The following is a 20,446-nucleotide window of genomic DNA, read 5'->3' on the forward strand; positions in this document are numbered from 1 at the left end:
ACAATTTATTTGGCTCAAAAAAAGGTAGAAAATAAAACAAACAGGCTGTGTACATTCCAGTCAATCAGACTGGACATTGTATCAACATGACTCTATAAACAACATTATTCATTATACAATTAAAATACTTTTTTTCCTAAAAACCAGCATGATCTCATGTGGAAATGTAACTATTTTACGTTGTGTCCATTTAGTGGCTAATTCGTATCAATTTGTACGAGTTTAGACATACAAAAATACATGATTTTTAAAGAAGTGTGGCACCCAACCCCACCTCTAAACCAAGCCATCCGAGGGGATATGCAAATCGTACTAAATTGTACAAATGAGAACCTATGATTTCATACAAATTAGCCACTAAATCAAAAAGTTACGAACTGCTGTAAGATAGTGTTATACAAACAGCAAAATAAGAGGCTCTTTAAAAAAATCTTATTACCACATCCAGGAGACGTTAATGCTGAATCATGCAACTTATTATCATAAAATACGTTCTCAGATCGCAGTTTAATATGCAGCAGCAGGTCATTTTAGTGAAACCGATTTAACCTAATGGTGTGACTTTAGCTGCACGACATTGGAAAACTCTGACATTGCGATATTTTGTTTTGCTGCGATATATATAACAATATGAAAATAATTTCAGTAGATGATTTGAATCGCTCTATTGGGAAAGATTTCATGAATTAAGATTAACCGGGGTGATCAAGTTTTTTTCTATGCAGTGCATCTGCATGAAGTGTTATAAATTACAAGCCTATATAAACACTACAGAGCAAATAAGTCAAATAAAGAACGCTTTATGGTTTTCTATGGAGTCAAACAGCACAAAAAATTGAACAATCAAATGTAAAATAGCATGGTCATTATTGTGTAAATAATTTAAAAAAATTATAATATTTAATAATATCTTTATCTTTTAAAGAGATTATGTGCTTACTGAAGAATGAAGGGGCGTGTCTGTGGAGACCTGTCTGGAAAACATTATATTTGCGGTTTTATTACACCTTTGTGTTAGAAAGCAAACATTTTACATAAAGCATTGTAGCTTGGTACAGTAATCTGAATCTGTCAAATAAGAACAGTTAAGTTAAGTAGCCTTGTGAAGGTGGCAGGCAAGATTATCGGTTTTAACCAAACTGGGCCAATGACTCGTTTACCAAAGACCTAAATGTCTTAAACAGAGCCCCGGGGTATCTTATGCTCTCCAGATCACCCATTGTATTCTGCGTTTCAGTTGTTGCCATTAGGACGTCGTTTTAGAGTTTTAAGGTAAAAACTTGGTAATGTGTACATGGAACTTCGCCTGTATTATGGCACCTTGCTGCATTTTTAGTTTCCCTAAACAGGATAATAAAGTTGAGTCACTGTAAACCAGTTTGAAAATCATGATGACACTGGTGGGTTACATTACCTAAAGGATTCAAGGACGACATTGTACAGTACTGAGATAATACATTTTTGGCTAAACACAAGACCCATAGTCTCATAGTGAATGTGTGTTGCATTGTTAGCCTTACTGTGGTGAAAGCAGAGGCGATGCTGCCTGAGGGGCGACTGGGAAAGACATGTAAAGCTGGCTCTGTCTCCGCTCACTGCACATTTAAACAGACATAAATCACAGCAGTTTTTCATCCTGATTAATGTTTTATGTCCAAAGTGTTGCTGCTCATAACTTCAAGGGTCCAAATGAGCCATAAAATTATGACCTGCGCATAGTTTAAACAGAACATTTTCCCCATAAACTGTGATAGAGAGAGTCAGCGATGCGGAAATCGCTCGGACACGGAAACACATGTAGGAAGAGGAAACAGTGAGGACTTAAAAACATCATCCACCTACACTTTATCCAAGAGAAAAACTGTGAAAAGTTCTCAGTGATAGATGTCATTGCTTATTGTTTTTGATGACATTTTAAATGTGCTTTATAAACTTTAGATGAACAATAGGGGAGACCAGGGCTGTAATGGTTTTTCCATTTATTCATATACATACAAGCCCTACATTTACCAGCCACTTTATTAGGTACACCTTATTAGTACCGGGTTGGACTCCCTTTTGCCTTCAGAACTGCCTTAATCCTTCCTGGCATAGATTCAACAAGGTACTGGAAATATTCCTCAGAGATTTTAGTCCATATTCACATGATAGCATCATGCAGTTGCTGCAGATTTGTCAGCTGCACATCCATGATGCGAATCTTCCGTTCCACCACATCCCAAAGGTGCTCTATTTGATTGAAATCTGGTGACTGAGGAGGCCATTTGAGTACAGTTAACTCATTGTCACGTTCAAGAAACCAGTCTGAGATGATTCGCGCTTTATGACATGGTGCGTTATCCTGCTGGAAGTAGCCATCAGAAAAATCACCTTTCTTCCCCATTCTGATGTTCAGCTTAAACTGCAGCAGATTGTGATTGACTGATTAGACATTTTTGTTAACGAGCAGTTGGACAGGTGTACCTAATAAAGTGGCCGGTGAGTGTATATAAATGAACTTTACCTTTAGTCATTTAGCAGACAGGTTTATCCATTGTTATGTGACTTGTTATTGGTGGAGGGCTATATCAGTTACTGACAATTAATAGGAGGGCTGCTTTAACATTCTAGCACACGAAAAAAGTGGAAGCCTGACGTATTTGATGCACTCAGACATTCTTCTCCAGAGTATGCAGTCAAAGCTCCTTCTTTTTGTTACTTGTTGTGCATATTGAAAGGGTAGTAATTGCTATGAAAATACTACAATTTAATAATAGGCGTAATATTAATTATGAATTATTATGTCCCAATCAATTGTTGCTTAATCAAAAGTTGAACTGATAGTGTAAAATAGCAGAAAGCAGTTTGGGTAACTTCAGTGACTTTACTGGCCATTGTTCTTCTCAATATCTTTCTTTTTGTAAAACTACAACAAAGAGGGGAAAAGTATGTATATATTCACATTTACTTTAACATGTTCAATTAAGCCAGCAGTAAAATTATACTAATGCACATTTTTTTATACAAATCTTAATATGCATATGAGGAAAAATCTATTAAATGAGACCATCTGAATTGAATATTAGCAAAATTATCATATTTACACCACCAACATAACGTGTAAGCCATGAAGAGGTGTTTGTACAACAAAATACAGGTGGTATAAAACTGATTATAATCAAATGACCCTGGAATATTTTCAAAAATAGAGCTTTAGTAAAAATAAAGCACTTACGAACATTTATTTCAACGTTTAAATCAGCTGCAGAAATAATCTGCATGTGCACTACTTTTGGCCGCATGCTGAGAGAAACCGAAAGTAACCCAAACATACAGTAAAGCACTTTAAATGTCCAGTAGGTGGAGGGTCAAAACCCACAAGTGGCTATATGCAACTGCACACCTATGATAGTAATTCAAAAAAAAAAAAATATATATATATATTGGTTCGCCGAATCTCGTTATATTTTGACGTCAGTTGTGGGCCGGAGAGAGAAGGAGGGAGGGCCGCAAATGGCCCGCGGGCTGTCAGTTTGAGACCCCTGGTGTAAGACATCAAGTAATTCATTGTAAAGAGACTATTCACGTCAAGCGCTACTAATACAAATATTTTTGTAAAAAGATTGTAAAGTTTTGTAGCAAAAATATAAAAGTTTGTTTGAATATATAACTTTTGTTTTGGATAACAATTTAAGAAAAAGACCCTTTGTTTTGAAAACAGGTAAACCTTTCAGTTACTTTCTTTAAATCATTAAAAATGAGTCTTTTGTCTTGAATGTGTGGTCAACTGAGAAATATTCCTTGTGATAACTTCATAAACATATAAACATGTTACCGGCAATGTGTGAAATCCCGCATTCTATAGAATGCCTAGGAAATGTAGAGAATGCCTAAAAATTGAACGTCAACGTATGAAATTTTGCTACTTCCGGTGTCCTGCTGAGTTTAGCTCCAACTTGCTTCAACACCTGCAGGAAGTTTGTAGTATATCTAGTAAGAGCTATACTAGTAATAGTAATAGTCCCCCTGTTTATTTTTTTCCCCAATTTCTGTTTAATGGAGAGAAGATTTTTCCAACACATTTCTAAACATAATAGTTTTAATAACTCATTTCTAATAACTGATTTCTTTTATCTTTGCCATGAGGACAGTACATAAAATTTTGCTAGATATTTAAGACACTTCTATACAACTTAAAGTGACATTTAAAGGCTTAACTAGGTTAATTAGGTTAACTAGCCAGGTTAGGGTAATTAGGCAAGTTATTGTATAATGATGGTTTGTTCTGTAGACAATTAAAAAATATATCTAGCTTAAAGGGGCTAATAATATTGACCTTAAAATGTTTGAAACTGCTTTTATTCTAGCCGAAATAAAACAAATAAGACTTTCTCCAGAAGAAAAATTTAAATATTATTAGACATGCTGTGAAAATGTCCTTGCTCTGTTAAACATCATTTGGAAAATATTTTAAAAAGAAAAAAAAAAAATCAAAGGGAGGCTAATAATTCTGACTTCACCTGTATATATAAAATAGATACACACATTTGAAATCAGCAAGAATTGTGAAATATAAATGTATGAACTAAAATACACCTGCTACTTTCAATCAGCTGGGAACATGACACAAAATGATTAAATCAGTTTTATCCAAATAAACCAATTAATTTCAATTGATTAAATCGATCAACTCTTAATTGTACAAAATAAAGTTAAAATTGTTAAATAAGATGTGCAAATCTTACAAACTATCCCTGAAATGGGAGCAATAAATAGCATTTTGGTTATAATCTATTGGTCAAAAATAAATAAATAAATAAAAATCATTCACATTTTTGGGATACCTGACAATGGTTTTAGATTGCAGAAACTGCCTAAGTACAGAGCTTCTAAATGTGTCACTAAAGATTTTTCCACAAGCTGTTCAGTTGAGCTTTTTAACAGGACATCTACTGTAGGAATTAAATAATAATAATAAAATAAGCAGAAATTCTCTGATAGCACTCAGTGAACCTGTGAACTGCCACTTCTTGCAAAACATGGGTTTGCAGAATAACCCTCGCTCAGTCTCCTGACACATGCTTTGGCTCAGTTTCTTCCGGGCATCCAGCCAGCGAGTCACCCTGAAAAACAATAAATCACTCTGCAGTGCAAATAAGACATTGGGCTTGAAGAATGCAGCTCGCTATGACCTGCAAGTCTGATTGAGAGTGCGACATAAAGCTGCTTCCACACACGCTAAGTGTGTGCCAGTCTCCCGCCCGCCCCAACACTCAATGTATGGGAATCTCTGCTCTGGGACCAAGTGACGGTTGAAACTTACAGAGGGGTTCAACTCCCCACGACCTGTGCACTGAAGCCTGGCGACCTCTGACCTCTCGCCTCATTATCTAGCGCTGAGGCTGCGCTCGAGGCTGGGGTGATAAACTCTGACCCTTGCTTTTTAACCTGGAAGGGGGAGTCTGGGGACGAGCCATGTAAGTTCTTGTTACCAGATGCTTTTTTTGTGCGCTGGAAGGGTGGACCTGCGCCGAGTAAATGGCAAAATCACATTCGCCACCTCAGAGATCAGATATAACACACACACAGATCATTGTGCGGTTGATTTCAATGGGGAATTTCAAGCTTTGGCCAATCTGGTCATGGTTTGTTCTGTCAGAGGGATCCAATAGAGCTTTTGGTATTTTATAACGGAATGACTTTTCCAAATCTTCACAAGCCACATCCTGCATTCTTCCTAATTACTCGGTTAAGCGGATCGATGATGTGATAGGAGCCCGGAAGCTTTGAAAACTGGAAAACACACCCGGATAGGTTCAGTCAGCTGGAGGAAGGACAATAATAATAACTGAATCAAAACCATCAGATACTTTGTAGAAAGGAAAATCCAAGCAAAATAACCGTTTGCAGAAGATAATACATACTTACACATGCATTTTATATCAAATATTTCCCAAGTGCTGGAGAGAAAGAAGATTTCTTCAACTTTTGGTAGTTTTGAAAAATATTTTCTAATAATTACTTAATTTTTTCTTTGCTATGATGACATATAATAATTGACATGTTATTTTGCAAGTATTCAGCTTAAAATTCAATTTAAAGGCTTAACTTAGGCCATGTTTACACTAATACTTTTTAGCTTTAAAGCGCATAAGTTTTGCTACGATTTCACCATCCGTCCACACTATGCCGGAGTTTTCTAGCGCTGAAAACAGAGCTTTTTAAAAATGCTGAAGAGACCGTTTTCATTTTAAAACGCTGCTGCTCCATGTTAATGTGGATGGGGGAAAACAGAGATATTTGAAAAAGAAGGCGTGGCTGCAGACATTGGGGCTTTTTCCTCAATATTAAGTAAGGCCCAATCCCAATTCTACCCCTTAACCCTTTCCCCTACTCCTCGTTTTGCGTGTTCACGTAAAGAGATAGGGGTGTCCCAATTCTCTTTAGCTTGAAGGCGTAGGGCTATGGGAGAAGGGCTAGATAACCCTTTAAACAGAGAGTTTTCAGGACCACACTCGAAACCAAACGGTAAGAAAATTTCCAGCTAAAACGTCAGCATAGCTTCACACGGAAGTCAGGAGATGCACAAATAAATTTTTTGTCATTATTGCGATTTTTACAACACACAAGCACATGTTTCAATAAATTCATAACCGTGTTCGTGTTTTACCGTCATGCTTTAAAAAAAAATGCTGTCATTCGTTTCTGTCACTCGATGACACTTGAATACCCTGTCAGGAAAGTCTAGTGGCTGGGAATGAGCTTTTTACAGTGTCTGCTAAAATGTTAATGTTGTTTTTGGTGTTTTTCATAGATGAATATGGCCATGGTGTAAATACACAGTATAGTTACGAGCTTATTGTCACATTATATTGTTATGATAACATGATATTGTTGCCTTAAGTGATTTTCTGAAGATAAATACAAAAAAATAACGCAACTGGAATAACTACAGCAGTCGCAATCATCTATCTCATATGAAGCAAGAGATCGCGAACACATATGATGACGTGTGTGCAGGTGTTGTAGTGTAGAGAAAATATAAAATATAAAGAATGAAATGGTATAATTATGTTTTGCACTAATCATGTAAAATATACTCGATCAAATGGGTAAATTATGAAACAACACAACTTCACTGGACTGCATTTATAATTTAATCTGATTCCAAATTTAACCTGATGATTGAGTTTTACATATTTGACCCAAATGTGCATAGAAACAACCTTTATTATTATTTATTTTCTGAGTGTGTACAGTTTGTGTCTTGTACAGTAACACAGAACTCCATCGAACAGAAAGCCAACCCCCAGTAGGTGGCAGAATAAACATCTCCATTTTCACTCTGTGTGCGTGTGTGTGCGTGTGTGAGACATATCTACAGTCCAAAATAACATCAGCAAATAACTATCAGCTCCAGGGTCATGTACAGCTGTTTGCATGTTCCAGTGAACATTTACACTGTCAAACGGCCGAGAGGAATGTTTTCGCGTCCACCTATTAAAAGTTTACCTCTGCATTCGTCTTCGTACGTCTGCAGCGAGTGTGAAATATTCAGCTTTCTATAACATCCTGTCATTTGGCCAGGCAAGCAACATTTTCCTCGCACTTTATTAGGATCCAGCGATATGCAGTCGGATACGACAGATCAGCAGATGAACCACCGAAAGTCTTAATCTTGTTTTATAACTTTCCTGCGTCTGTGAGGAAATAAAGTGAGCAGCTGCCAAAACTCTCCCCCTCTCATGTGTTCAAACGCTGTGGATTAAGCTCCATTAGCACTGGCCCGCTGCCCCGCGTGAGTATAGCACCGCAGAGAAACCCACCAAACCAAACCCCTATTAGAGCTCTTAGAATTAACACAGTCACATGAGAGATTATTTGACTGGCCAGCGCAAAATTGGAGTAAATATGAAACATTTGACCTTTTGTTTCTTTGATTGACTCTTGAAAGATACATAAATCTTTTCTCTGAAACGATTGAAACTACAGTAGTCAGTGGTCCTTGGTGAAATATGATTAGGGATGCACGATATATCAGTGCCCATATTAATATCGGCTATTTTTAATATCGGTTGTTATCGGTTTGACAACAAAATTAAGCCGATATCTTTTAGCCATTAAATTATGCATTATTTGCACACGCTTGATGTCTGCTGCTTATTTGGTTTATGTTCATTGATATGGGTGCTTTATTTATTGTGTTATATTTTATGTAGATTTTATTTATATAAAAGAAAATTGGCCATAGAAAACATTAGCTTAGAGATTAAGATTTTAAAATAAAATCAGTTGCTCACTTTATACGTTTGCCTTTTGTTTTTGCAATCATGCAGAAAAATCATAGATATCAGCTAACCTATCGGCTATCGGTCTTCAAATCTAAAGAGTTATCGGTATCGGTGAAAATTTCCATAACGGTGCATCCCAAAATATGATGAATGCATAAATAAAATGCATGAATAAAAATGAACAATTTTTAACATTCAAAAGACACAATTGGTTATTCAACGAAAGAGATAAAAGGCAAAATATGAGCTGGTATTATACTAAATTGAAAATAAAATATGTGAAAAGGTCATAACAAGCAGAACACAAACATACTGTTGAAGGCAAAATTATTAGCCAATAATTAATTTTTTGAATATTTCCCAAGTGTTGTTTAACAGAAGCAAGATTTTTTTTTTTAAAAGACATTTTTATACAACTAATTTCTAATAATTAATTTATTTTGTCTTTACCATGATGACAATACATAATATTTTACTAGTTGTTTTCCAAATTACTGGTTAGTTAGCTTCAGTGTTGGGCACGTTCCTTTAAAAGAGTAATTAGTTATAGTTACCATTTACTTCTCACAAATAGAGTTAGTAACTGAGTTACATAATTAAAAAAGTTACTAATTACCAGGGACTACTGTGACTATGACAATAAAATACATATAAAACATTGTACACTAATCTACTATTTTAATGTTGTTGTGGGACAATGTGAGAGACATCGGCAGCATGTCCTCAACTAAATATCTAGATATTCTTTTGTTTAATTCTGTGTGAGAAATTAGTGTTTTCAGGGGAGAAAAATTAAGTTTTAGTTGCTTTGACGTCGTGGCTTCGTCTCCTCCTTTGGTTGCAGAGCTTACTTTATCACCTGCGTAGCCACTAATTTTGTGGCGGCATGTGGTGATGTGAGGTGCTTCATTAGATTAGAATTACTTGTCACAGACGCAGAGACTCTTTTTTCCTCTGCATAAGTTGTACGATACATAAACATTCTTGCATTTCACCTCAACGAAGGAAAAGAAGTGCTCTACTCTGCCTCTGATTGGCAAACGATGGAAATCTAAGCCAATCATAACGTTTTCAGTTACATCACGTTCACAGACACACCAATCATCATTGATTGGTTGGTTATGTGTCCCGCCCCAGCCCTAAACACACACACACCCACCCCAGAGTAAGAGAGGTCCTATGGCTGAGAGAGACGCAGCTCACATAAAAAATCTCATCAGTGTTCTTAATCATAGTAACGTGCATTTTATTGTTAGTAACGGTAACATTATTGTAACAGTGGAAACTGTAGTTCATTTGATTACTCGTTACAAAAGTAACAAATTACAAATACTCAAATAACTGTAATTGAGTAGTTTTTCTCAGAAATTTGTAATTTACTAAGTAGTTTTAAAAATGTGTACTTTTACTTGCTCTTGAGTACATTTTAATGCAGTATCGGTACTTTTACTCCACTACTTTTCTTCAACCTGCAGTCACTACTTTGTTTTTGTCTATGGGGATTAGAAAAATCAGTCCTGTGATTCCTGTCCAATCAAATCGCACAAGGTAAATTGAATCATAATGAACTACCTCAAGACAAATGGTTTGGAACCATTAAAGGTGTCCAAGAAGATGTCCAAAATCTTTACCCAGAGACTGTTTAGATGCATGTCACTGATGAGAAGATGAAGGATGTTTACTGTATGATGACCGAAATGGCCTTAAACACCCAGCAGGCACAAGACGTCAACATGATGTCAGATTGACGTTGTACCCCAATGTCGTGGGGATGTTGCATTTTATTTGGAAATGAAAATCGGGTTGACGTCAGAACTCAGGCTGACGTCAATGTTCAACGTCCAATCTAAAATCAACCAAATATCAATGTCTAATGATGTTACAGCTTGATGTTGAGTGGACGTTACCACTATGACGTCTATCAGATGTCGGATTTTGGTTGCCATACCTGATGAATAAATGTCAGTATTTGACGTCGATTTGAAGGTGGTTTAAGATGTTTGCTTAGTGTTGAATTTTGGTCACTTTCTAACACAACCTAAAATCAACCAAATATCAATGTCATTTGAAATTCTACATCATTTGACAAAATAACGTTGTCCTTAGATGCTGGCTAGACATTGAATTTGAGTCACCTGACATCACAACCTAAATCTAACCTAGTATTAATATCTTATGACATCGTGTGCCTGCTGGGCAGTAACTAAATGCACTACAGAATGTTACGCTTACACACATCTACAAATTACATGTAAATGCATCAGCTTTTTACAGCGTAATACTCTCTACTCTTGAGTACTTTTGAAAGAGCTACTTTTTACTCATACTTTGAGTAATATTTACAACAGATACTTTTACTCTTCTTGCACTACATTTTAGGCAAGTAATGGTACTTTTACTTAAGTATGACTTTTTTTAGTACTCTTTTCACCACTGGCCATTAGTATTGATGTAGCGCCGTTATTCCCTTTATTAGTCAGCTTAAAGTACAATATAAATGATTAAATTAGGTTAACTTTTTAAGTTAGATTAATTAGACAAGTCATTGGACAATAGTGGTTTGTTTTGTAGCCAATCAACAAAAAAGGGGGTGGGGTTAATATTACTGATCATAATAATAAACAAAAAAATAAATAAATAATACTTTCAACAGATGAAAAAAATATATAATAGAAAATATACAACATTGAAGATTGTTCCCATCCCTTAAATATAAAATTTCAGCTCTTGCCATCAAAATGACATTTTAGGCAACCTCAAGTAAAGAAAAACGTGTATCAAATGTCCTTTGTGCCGACTGCCATTAGAATTTTAAATACTGGGTTTAAGTACGTAAAGGGTTTTAAATAGATGAAATAGATGAGTTGTGATACAGCGTATATGATGACATTAAATGTATTTGTGTTGCCTGTTTTCTCAGTGATGTGTGTAATTTGAACACTGATGTGGTTGTGTGGTGAAGCCAAAGATAAATTTCCACTTGTGGACAATAACGAAAGTAAAGTAAAAATGCTGTGAAAATCTCCTTGCTCTGTTAAACTTTACTTGGGAAATTACTTTTTGAGAGAATTCGAATTTGCTTTCAACTAGGGCTGCACAATCTATCAATTCAGCATTAACATCGCAATGTGGACATTTGCATTCATCACATCACAGGATCGAGTTGGGATTATAAGATTTCAGAACGTGATGTGTGGAGTCACTGCAAAGTACAATCATAAAGAGTCATTTCTAAGTGTTTTTATGAACTGTGATGTTTAAGTGAGTTGCTGGCAGCTAGCTCTCTGCAACTCTCACATGGTTGCCCACTGAAGATAAGCAGAGCTGTGCCTGGTCAACACCTGGATGGGAGACCACATGGGAAAGTTAGGTTGAAGCCGAAAGTGTTAGTGAGGCCAGCAGGGGACACTCAACTTGCGGTCTGTGTGGTTCCTAACGCCCCAGTATATCTATGGGGACTCTATACTGCTCAGTGCCATCTTTTGGATGAGACATTAAACAGAGATCCTGACTCTCTGTGGTCGTTAAAAATCCTAATATGTCCTTTGAAAATGAGTAGGGGTGTAACCCTGGCATCCTGGCCAAATTTGCCCACTGGCCTCTGTCCATCATCAATCAGCTGGTGTGTGGTGTGCAGTCTGGCTCAATATGGCTGCTGTCATGTCATCCAGGGGGATGTTGCACACTGGTGGTGGATGAGGAGATTCCCTCCAATGTGTAAAGCGCTTTGAGTGTCCAGAAAAACACTATATAAATGTAAGGAATTATTATTATTATTATTATTATTATTATTATTATTATTATTAATAAACTATTTGGGCACAATACATTCTAAAGTTTGTAGGTTTGACAAAGATGAATAGTATTACAATAGAGTGCTATTTCACTTCTGATTATTGCATTTCTGTACGTGAATACAGAAGAAAATCACAAAACTGTTTATTTAAATAGGATTTTTGGTCTATTGAATTCAACTAAGCCGTTTGTATATGACACACACACACACACGCACACACACACACACACACATATATATATATATATATATATATATATATATATATATATATATATATATATATATATATATATATATATATATACACACATACAGTTGAAGTCAGAATTATTAGCCCCGTTTATTTTTTTTTCCCAATTTCTGTTTAACTGAGAGCAGATTTTTTTTCAACACATTTCTAAACATAATAGTTTTAATAACTCATTTCTAATAACTGATTTATTTTATCTTTGCCATGATGACAGTAAATAATATTTGACTAGATATTTTACAAGACACTTCTATACAGTTTAAAATGACATTTAAAGGCTTAACTACAGTAGGTTAATTAGGTTAACTAGGCAGGTTAGGGTAATTAGGCAAGTTATTGTATAACAATCGTTTGTTCTGTAGACAATCGAAACAAAAATATATATAGCCTAAAGGGGCTAATAATTTTGACCCTAAAATGGATTTTAAAACATTTAGAACAGCATTTATTCTAGCCAAAATAAAATAAATAAGACTTTCTCCAGAAGAAAAAATATTATCAGACATACTGTGAAAATTTCCTTGCTCTGTTAAACATAATTTTGGAAATATTTGAAAAAGAAAAAAATTCAAAGGGGGGCTAATAATTCTGACTTTGTATATCTTGTTTTTATGCAAGCATTTTTATTCATGTCCATTCATGCTGTAATAACGATAATCAACAAAAGCAACACTTTTTTTTTTCTTTTCGAATGATGTGATAATAGTAGGCAGGAGGACGGGGCAACCTGTCGCTCACATCAGACTGACCAATAGCAAGCCACAACAATACACCCAATTCCAAATGGACAAAGTCAAGGTCCACTCTACAATTATTCTTAATCTCATTTGAAAAGCTGTTTCACTCTGATTTATGTAATAACAGCTCTAATTTATGCCAACTTTAATATTTAGAGATGTCTACAAAATAATCCATTCAAAGATTAATTTCACAAAAGTGTAAACACCATCACCTGAAGCATACTGTATGATATTTATAGATTTATTATTATCTATTAAAGTCTACTTTACATGCCAAAAATTGTGGTTTTTGTGTGTGTGTCTCTAATGACTACATTTTCTATTTGATACTTGACGAGACACTAATTTATCCACCTTTCCTTCTCTTTACCCCTGTAGTTTCCAAAGTGTGTCCACCCTGTGACAACGAGTTGAAAGCCGACACCATAATGGAGCACTACTGCGCCAGTGATTTTGGTAAGATATTAACTTTTATAGAGACATTAAATTTGACAACTTAAATAACTGCTCTCTAGAGTTACGCTCTCTTCATAATGGTAGAAATATGTGATGAGAAAATTGATGAGAAAGGCTGCGGTTTGCTTGTGTGGGAAAGTGGCCACTTTAATATTTGAGGGGAAAATAAAAAAGGTGACATTACGATAAAGAACAGATACGACCTAAGGCTGTTCTACTGTGCATTACTGCACAATTATCAGTATTAATACTTTAAAAATGAAATATTAATATTAATTATATTACTTTAATAAACAACTGATAAAAATCGTAATAGTTGTGCTTAAATCTTTTAGTTCCTAACATTCAGCAAAAGACATCCACACAATCAAATGTAATGTAATGTGCGTATTTATATAGTGCATTTATTGTGTATGGCCATTCACCCAAAGCACTTCACAATCATAAGGAGGGGGGGTGGGGGTTGTCTCTCCACACCACCACCAGTGTGCAGCATTCACTTGAATGATGCGACGGCAGCCACAGAACAACAGCGCCAGTGCGCTCACCACACACCAGCTATAGGTGGAGTGGAGAGACAGTGATGGAGCCAATTTGGTGGATGGGGATGATTGGGAGGCCATGATGGGTAAAGGCAAATTGAGGGAATTTTGCCAGGACAAACTGAATCAACACACAAGATATATTGTACACAATTTAAGTATTTTGAGCTAGTTTGACTATACAAATAGTGAAAGTGACTTTACTTTTGTTAAACATGCTAACATCAAACTAGAAAAGTTCTCAGACAAACTTTATGGTGTCTTGAGAAAGCCTGTTGGAAGTGGTTTATTTAGTTTGAAAAAGTATCAAGTTAGCTAAAAGCAACAACAACAAACAAAATTACATTATAAAGCATGAATTAGCATGTCGTTAGCACAATTCTATCAGGAATTAGCATGATTCTATCATGAATTAGCATGATTATAGCATGAATTGGCATACTGTTACCATGTTTTCAAGATTAATTAGCATGCTGTTAGCATGATTCCAGCACAAATTAGCATTATTCTAACATAATTTAGCATGTTGTTAGCATGATTCTAGCATGAATTAACATGTTGTTAGCATGAATCCAACATCAACTAGCATGTTGTTTCCATGTTTGCAATATGAATTAGCATGCTGTTAGCATGTTTCTTGTTTGAATTAGCATGCTGCTAAGATGTTTCTAGCATGAATTTGCATGGCTGCTTCCGAATCTGCCTTCTACTCAGATGCATTTCAATTTAAATGTACTACTCGGCCATTAGAAAAGTACATTCTATACAGTAAATGTGAGCCATATGAATGAAATTCGGACATACTACATCCACCATTTTGTCACAATTACATGACCTACCCTTGTGAGTTGTGTCACTTCACTCCCATTCATGAATTCTCTTATGGGGCATCATGGGATAGCACAGCATGCATGGGATACGCACTTCACAATCTCGCCAGAAGGAAGTCATCCGGGTATTTCTTGCATACGGATTTTCGAATTCTATGAATACTATGAAATGACACACTACTCAGCTCGCAAACTTATTTTAGCGTACTATATAGTATTGAAGTATGTGGTTTCAGACCCATTCATTAGCATGTTTCTAAAATTGACTAGCATGTTGCTATCATGATTCTTGCATGAATTAGCATGTTGTTAACATGACTCCAGCAGGGATTACCATGTTGTTAAAATGTCTCTACCAGGAATTAACATTTTGTTAGCATGATTCCAACATGAATGTGCATGTTGCTAGCATGTTTATAACATGAATTAACTTGTTGTTAATATGATTCTAGCATGGGTTTGAATGTAACTAGCATGATTTTAGCATGAATCAGCATGTTTCTAATATGAATTAGCATGTTGTTAGCATGATCATAGCATGAATTAGCATGTAACTAGCACAATTTTATCATAAATCAGCATGATTCTAACATGAATAAGCATGTTTTTAGCATGATCCTAGCATGAATTATAATGTAACTAGCATGATTTTAGCATGAATCAACATTTTTCTAACATGAATTAGAATGTTAGCATTATCCTAGTATGAATTAACATGTAACTAGCACGATTTTAAGATGAATCAGCATGTTTCTAGCATGAATCACCATGTTTTAGCATGAATTAGCATGAACAGCATGTCACTAGTATGTTGCTAGCATATTTCTAGCAAGATTAGCATGTCAGCACATTAGAATTATTAGCATGTGTTAGAACAGCTATGGAACAGTTGCTAGGGTGCTGTAAGTGGTTCTTAGGGCATGGCTAGTAAGTTTAAAGGTTATCAGCGATTGGCTGCTGGCTAGACTGGGTTAAATGATGCTATTCTCAAGTCTGTAGGACAGTCTGATGCAGAGTTATGAGCTCACAACATTTGACCCAATGTTAAGTCAATGGGTCTTTTCAGATTTTTTTGGAGGTCAATTTTGAGAATACCAAAATTAAGATCAGTTGGAAAAGAAACAGCAACCTGAGTCAGACCAGTTTGAAATGACTTTTGGAGAATGAAAGTTCTTATGCTAAAAACTCTGCATATCTAATTGCAGCAGAATGACAAAACACTGGACACATGTAAGCATTCATATGGAATGGACAACAGTTTTAAAGATTAGTGCTGGAAGATTCCTGTTTTAATAGTTTTGGATTCTTTATGGCTCATTTAAAGTGATGCATTCAGACCAGAGTTCCATTGATCTGTCAAAGGTGAATCTCCAGAATGAGTCTCTGGCATCGAATAAAAGACTTTCAAGTTTAGAAGTCATTGGAAAAGCCATCCCTATAGAGAGCAGAGGATTACAGCACAGTAGAGTCACACATATGCCTGACTTATCTTTGGCTGTGAGGCCTGTTTCTCTTGGATTTGCAACTATTTTCCTTAATAACTAAGACAGATGACATCAGAAAATATTGTTAGTAGTAGTATGAGTGCTCTGTGTTTTAGATTCTGCACGTTACAGTCAAAAAGTCCAGACATTCAGTTATAATGTTTGAAAAAAATAAGAAAATACAAGTAAAATCTGGTTGTTGAGATCTAATACTCCACATACTGAAAGCATAATGCACGACAGGATATTACCGCCTGATTCATGTCTTCCCCCGATCTCTATCTCACTTCATTTCACTGGTATATGGCCACATGACTTCTTGTTTGTTGACTAAAGCTGCACAGTTTATTATGATAGTGAGTTTAATAGTGCAGTCTGTTAGTCTTACTTGGATGTGGCGGCTGGTTTCTACAATGTAACAGCAATCAGTGTGTCAACACATAGCGGACAGCAGCACATTTGGTTTTAGGTCAAATCGCTTAAGGTTTTTGCATGTGTAGAACTCTTCACTAGAGTGTATTTATTGGCTCTGAGTACAATGCTTTCAATGTGCTATATAGAGATGTTAAAATGCATTGTTTTATAGTTTGGTTTTGAGATTTTAACTAGCTCAGTTTTGTTTATATCTGATTTATTGTTTATTTATTGTGTCTTTACCTAAAAGAAAAAAATCTACTGTTGTTTTATTTACTTATTTAACCCAGAAGGTCCTGCTGAGATACAATATCTCTTCTACTGTAGAGTCCTGAAAATAATGATAATTCTTTACATGTATAAAGATAAATACTGCCTACAGTAATCGTCCTCCAACAGTCAAACTGTTTACATGTGCACACCTTTTGATAATTCCTTACATTTATAATGAGAAATACTGCCTACAATAATCATCCTCCAACAGTCAAACTATGTGCACACCTTTTTGACTGTGTACATGTCTATTTGTTTCTTTACACTCACTGGCCACTTTATTAGGTACACCTGTCCAACTTCTTGTTAATGCAAATTTCTAATCAGCCAATCACATGTCAGCAACTCAATGCATTTAGGCATGTAGACATGGTCAAGATGATCTGCTGTAGTTCAAACTGAGCATCAGTATGGGGAAGAAAGGTGATTTAAGTGACCTTGAATGTGGCATGGTTTTTAGTGCCAGACAGGCTGCTCTGAGTATTTCAGAAACTGCTGATCTACTGGGATTTTCATGCACAACCATCTCTAGGGTTGACAGAGAATGGTCAGAAAAAGAGAAAATATCTAGTGAGCGGCAGTTCTGTAGGCGCAAATGCCTTTTTTTAAACGCCAGAGGTCAGAGGAGAATGGCCAGACTGGTTTGAGCTGATAGAAAGGCAACAGTAACTCAAATAACCACTCGTTACAACTGAAGTATGCAGAAGAACATCTCCAAACACACAATACGTCCAGCCTTGGGACGGATGGGCTACAGCAGCAGAAGACTACATCGAGTGCCACTCTTGTCAGCTAAGAAAAGGAAACTGAGGCTATAATTCGCACAGGCTCACCAAAACTGGACAATAGAAGATGGGAAAAACGTTGCCTGGTCTGATGAGTCTTGATTTCTGCTGCGACATTTGGATGGTAGGATCAGAATTTGGCATCAACACCTTGAAAGCATCATCTCAGACTGGTTTCTTGAACATAATAATGAGTTCACTGTACTCAAATGGCCTCCACAGTCACCAGAACTCAATCCAATAGAGCACCTTTGGGATGTGGTGGAACGGGAGATCATATCATGGATGTGCAGCCGACAAATCTGCAGCAACTGTGTCATGTCAATATGGACCAAAATCTCTAAGGAATACAGTACCTTGTTGAATCTATGCCACGAAGGATTAAGCCAGTTCTAAAGGCAAAAGTGAGTCCAACCCAGTACTAGTAAGGTGTACCTAATAAAGTGGTATTTGTGTAATGTGTGTTTTCCTTTTACGTATTTAATTATTCTGTACTGACCGTATTTATCTCTTATCATAGCACATGTGCTGCTGATGATGTGACAATAAAAGTGATTAGGTTTGATTTAAAGCGCATGTTATGGGGATGGTTAGGAGGCCATGATAGACAGAGGCCAGTGGGCAAATTTGGCCAGAATACTGGGGACACACCCGTACTCTTTTTCAAAGGACATCCTGGGATTATTACCAACCGGGATCTGAGTCAGGATCCGAGTTTAACGTCTCATCCAAAAGATGGTGCTTACTGACAGTATAGAGTTATGTAGAGCTAGCTGCCAACTATAAATATAGTTGTGTGTGTGTGTGTGTGTGTGTGTGTGTGTACTTGTTTGTGTAGTTTATGAGGACACTAAAATATATATATTTATATATATATATAGAAAGAAATGGGTAAGACCAAGTAGTACTGTATTGATGTGGTTTACGCAGACATACCTAGTGTCTTCATAATTTTAAACACTTTAAAATCATACTTAGCTGGGTCTTTTGACATTTAAAGTGTGCTACAGGTGTCCTGTGAAGGTCGGGATTAGGGGTAGGGTAAGCCATTTATATATACATTATTTTAGAGTATAAAATACATTACGTGCCAATTGAGTCCTTTTAAACCATATACAGTTGAAGTCAGAATTACTAGCACCCCTCATTTTTTTCTCCAATTTCTGTTTAACAGAGATTTTTTCAACACATTTCTAAACATAATAGTTTTAATAACTAATTTCTAATAACTGATTTATTTTATCTCTGCCATGATGACAGTAAATAATATTTTACAAGATATTTTTCAAGACACTTCTATACAGTTTAAAGTGACATTTAAAGGCTTAACTAGGTTAATTAGGTTAACTAGGCAGGTTAGGGTATTAAAAAAATTGCTTAAAGGAGCTAATAATTTTGACCTTAAAATGGTTTTAAAAATTTTTAAACTGCTTTTATTCCAGCTGAAATAAAACAAATAAGACTTTCTCAAGAAGGAAAAATATTATCAGACATACTGTGAAAATTACCTTGCTTTGTTAAACATCATTTGGGAAATATTTAAAAAAGAAAAACAAATTCCAAGTGGGGCTAATAATTCTGACTTTAACTGCAAGTATGTGTGTGCATGTGCGATTAATTTTCTTTAAGGCAGAAGGATGTGTCTTATCACATTGTAAAGCAATAAAGTAAAACATGTTTTTTTTTGTCTATAAAACTTCAGTGCATTTTAGATTCTAGCCCCACAACTTCATCTTTTGTGTTCAGAGAAAAAAAAAATCATACATTTCAGAAACAATATGAAGCTGTTTAAATGATGGGGTATATAGTACAGTTTTTCACCAAACTGTATCATATGATATATTGTAGTGTTTCTCAACCATGTTCCTTAAAGACCACCAGCTCTGCACATTTTCCGTGTCTCATTAATTAAACACACCTGATTCAGATCAACAGCTCATTAGCAGAGACTGAAAGACCCTTGCTGCGTCCCTATTTGCATACTTACGTATACTACGCCCTAAAAGTATGCACTTTTTTTGTGAAGGAAAAATACATACATTTGAGTGTAACAGAAGAGTATGCAAGCTTTGGAACATACTACTTCCTCGTTAACAGATCATTAAGCCTCTCTACTAGACATTTGGTCTTGCTCGACCATCCCGTTTGTAGTTTATTTAAATTTTTCTCCCACGTTTGTCATTCTAATTGAATTACCATCCAACGCGCAATGTACTGTGGGCAACATCGGTGGTTAGAGTATAGACAGTTCTACACTTCAAATTTTTCCTGGAAATTATAAACCATACAGGAACCTTTTACATACTCTTTTCAACATACTATGATTTGAGACATATTAATTCTATTAATTTCATATTTCACTGCAATGAGTGTGACATCCAAAACATGCAGTGTTGGTGGTCCTCCAGGAACATGGTTGAGAAACACTGATATATATTTTAATCTTTTTTATAGCTTATTGGTGGATGTTATTCACTGCCATTACATAGGAAAACAAGAGCAGGACATTAAACAGAATTTCTTATTTTGTATTAATATTAAATATATATAAGCACCATTTTAAAGGAGATTTTTAAGACAAAACATAACCTATATGATCTCAG

At 35.7% G+C, this 20,446-nt stretch overlaps 1 protein-coding gene across 1 annotated transcript in view; it reads left to right on the plus strand.

Annotated features, from left to right (window-relative positions):
- The window catches only part of sfrp5 (secreted frizzled-related protein 5), a 35,339-nt gene that overhangs the window by 5,693 nt on the left and 9,200 nt on the right, over positions 1-20,446 (plus strand). The window contains exon 2 of the mRNA XM_056470739.1: positions 13,438-13,515. Within this exon, the coding sequence (XP_056326714.1) occupies positions 13,438-13,515 (78 nt within the window). The remainder of the gene's footprint in view (positions 1-13,437; positions 13,516-20,446) is intronic.

The sequence above is a fragment of the Danio aesculapii genome, chromosome 13 (genome assembly GCF_903798145.1).
Source record: "Danio aesculapii chromosome 13, fDanAes4.1, whole genome shotgun sequence".
In the NCBI taxonomy this organism is placed as follows: domain Eukaryota; kingdom Metazoa; phylum Chordata; class Actinopteri; order Cypriniformes; family Danionidae; genus Danio; species Danio aesculapii.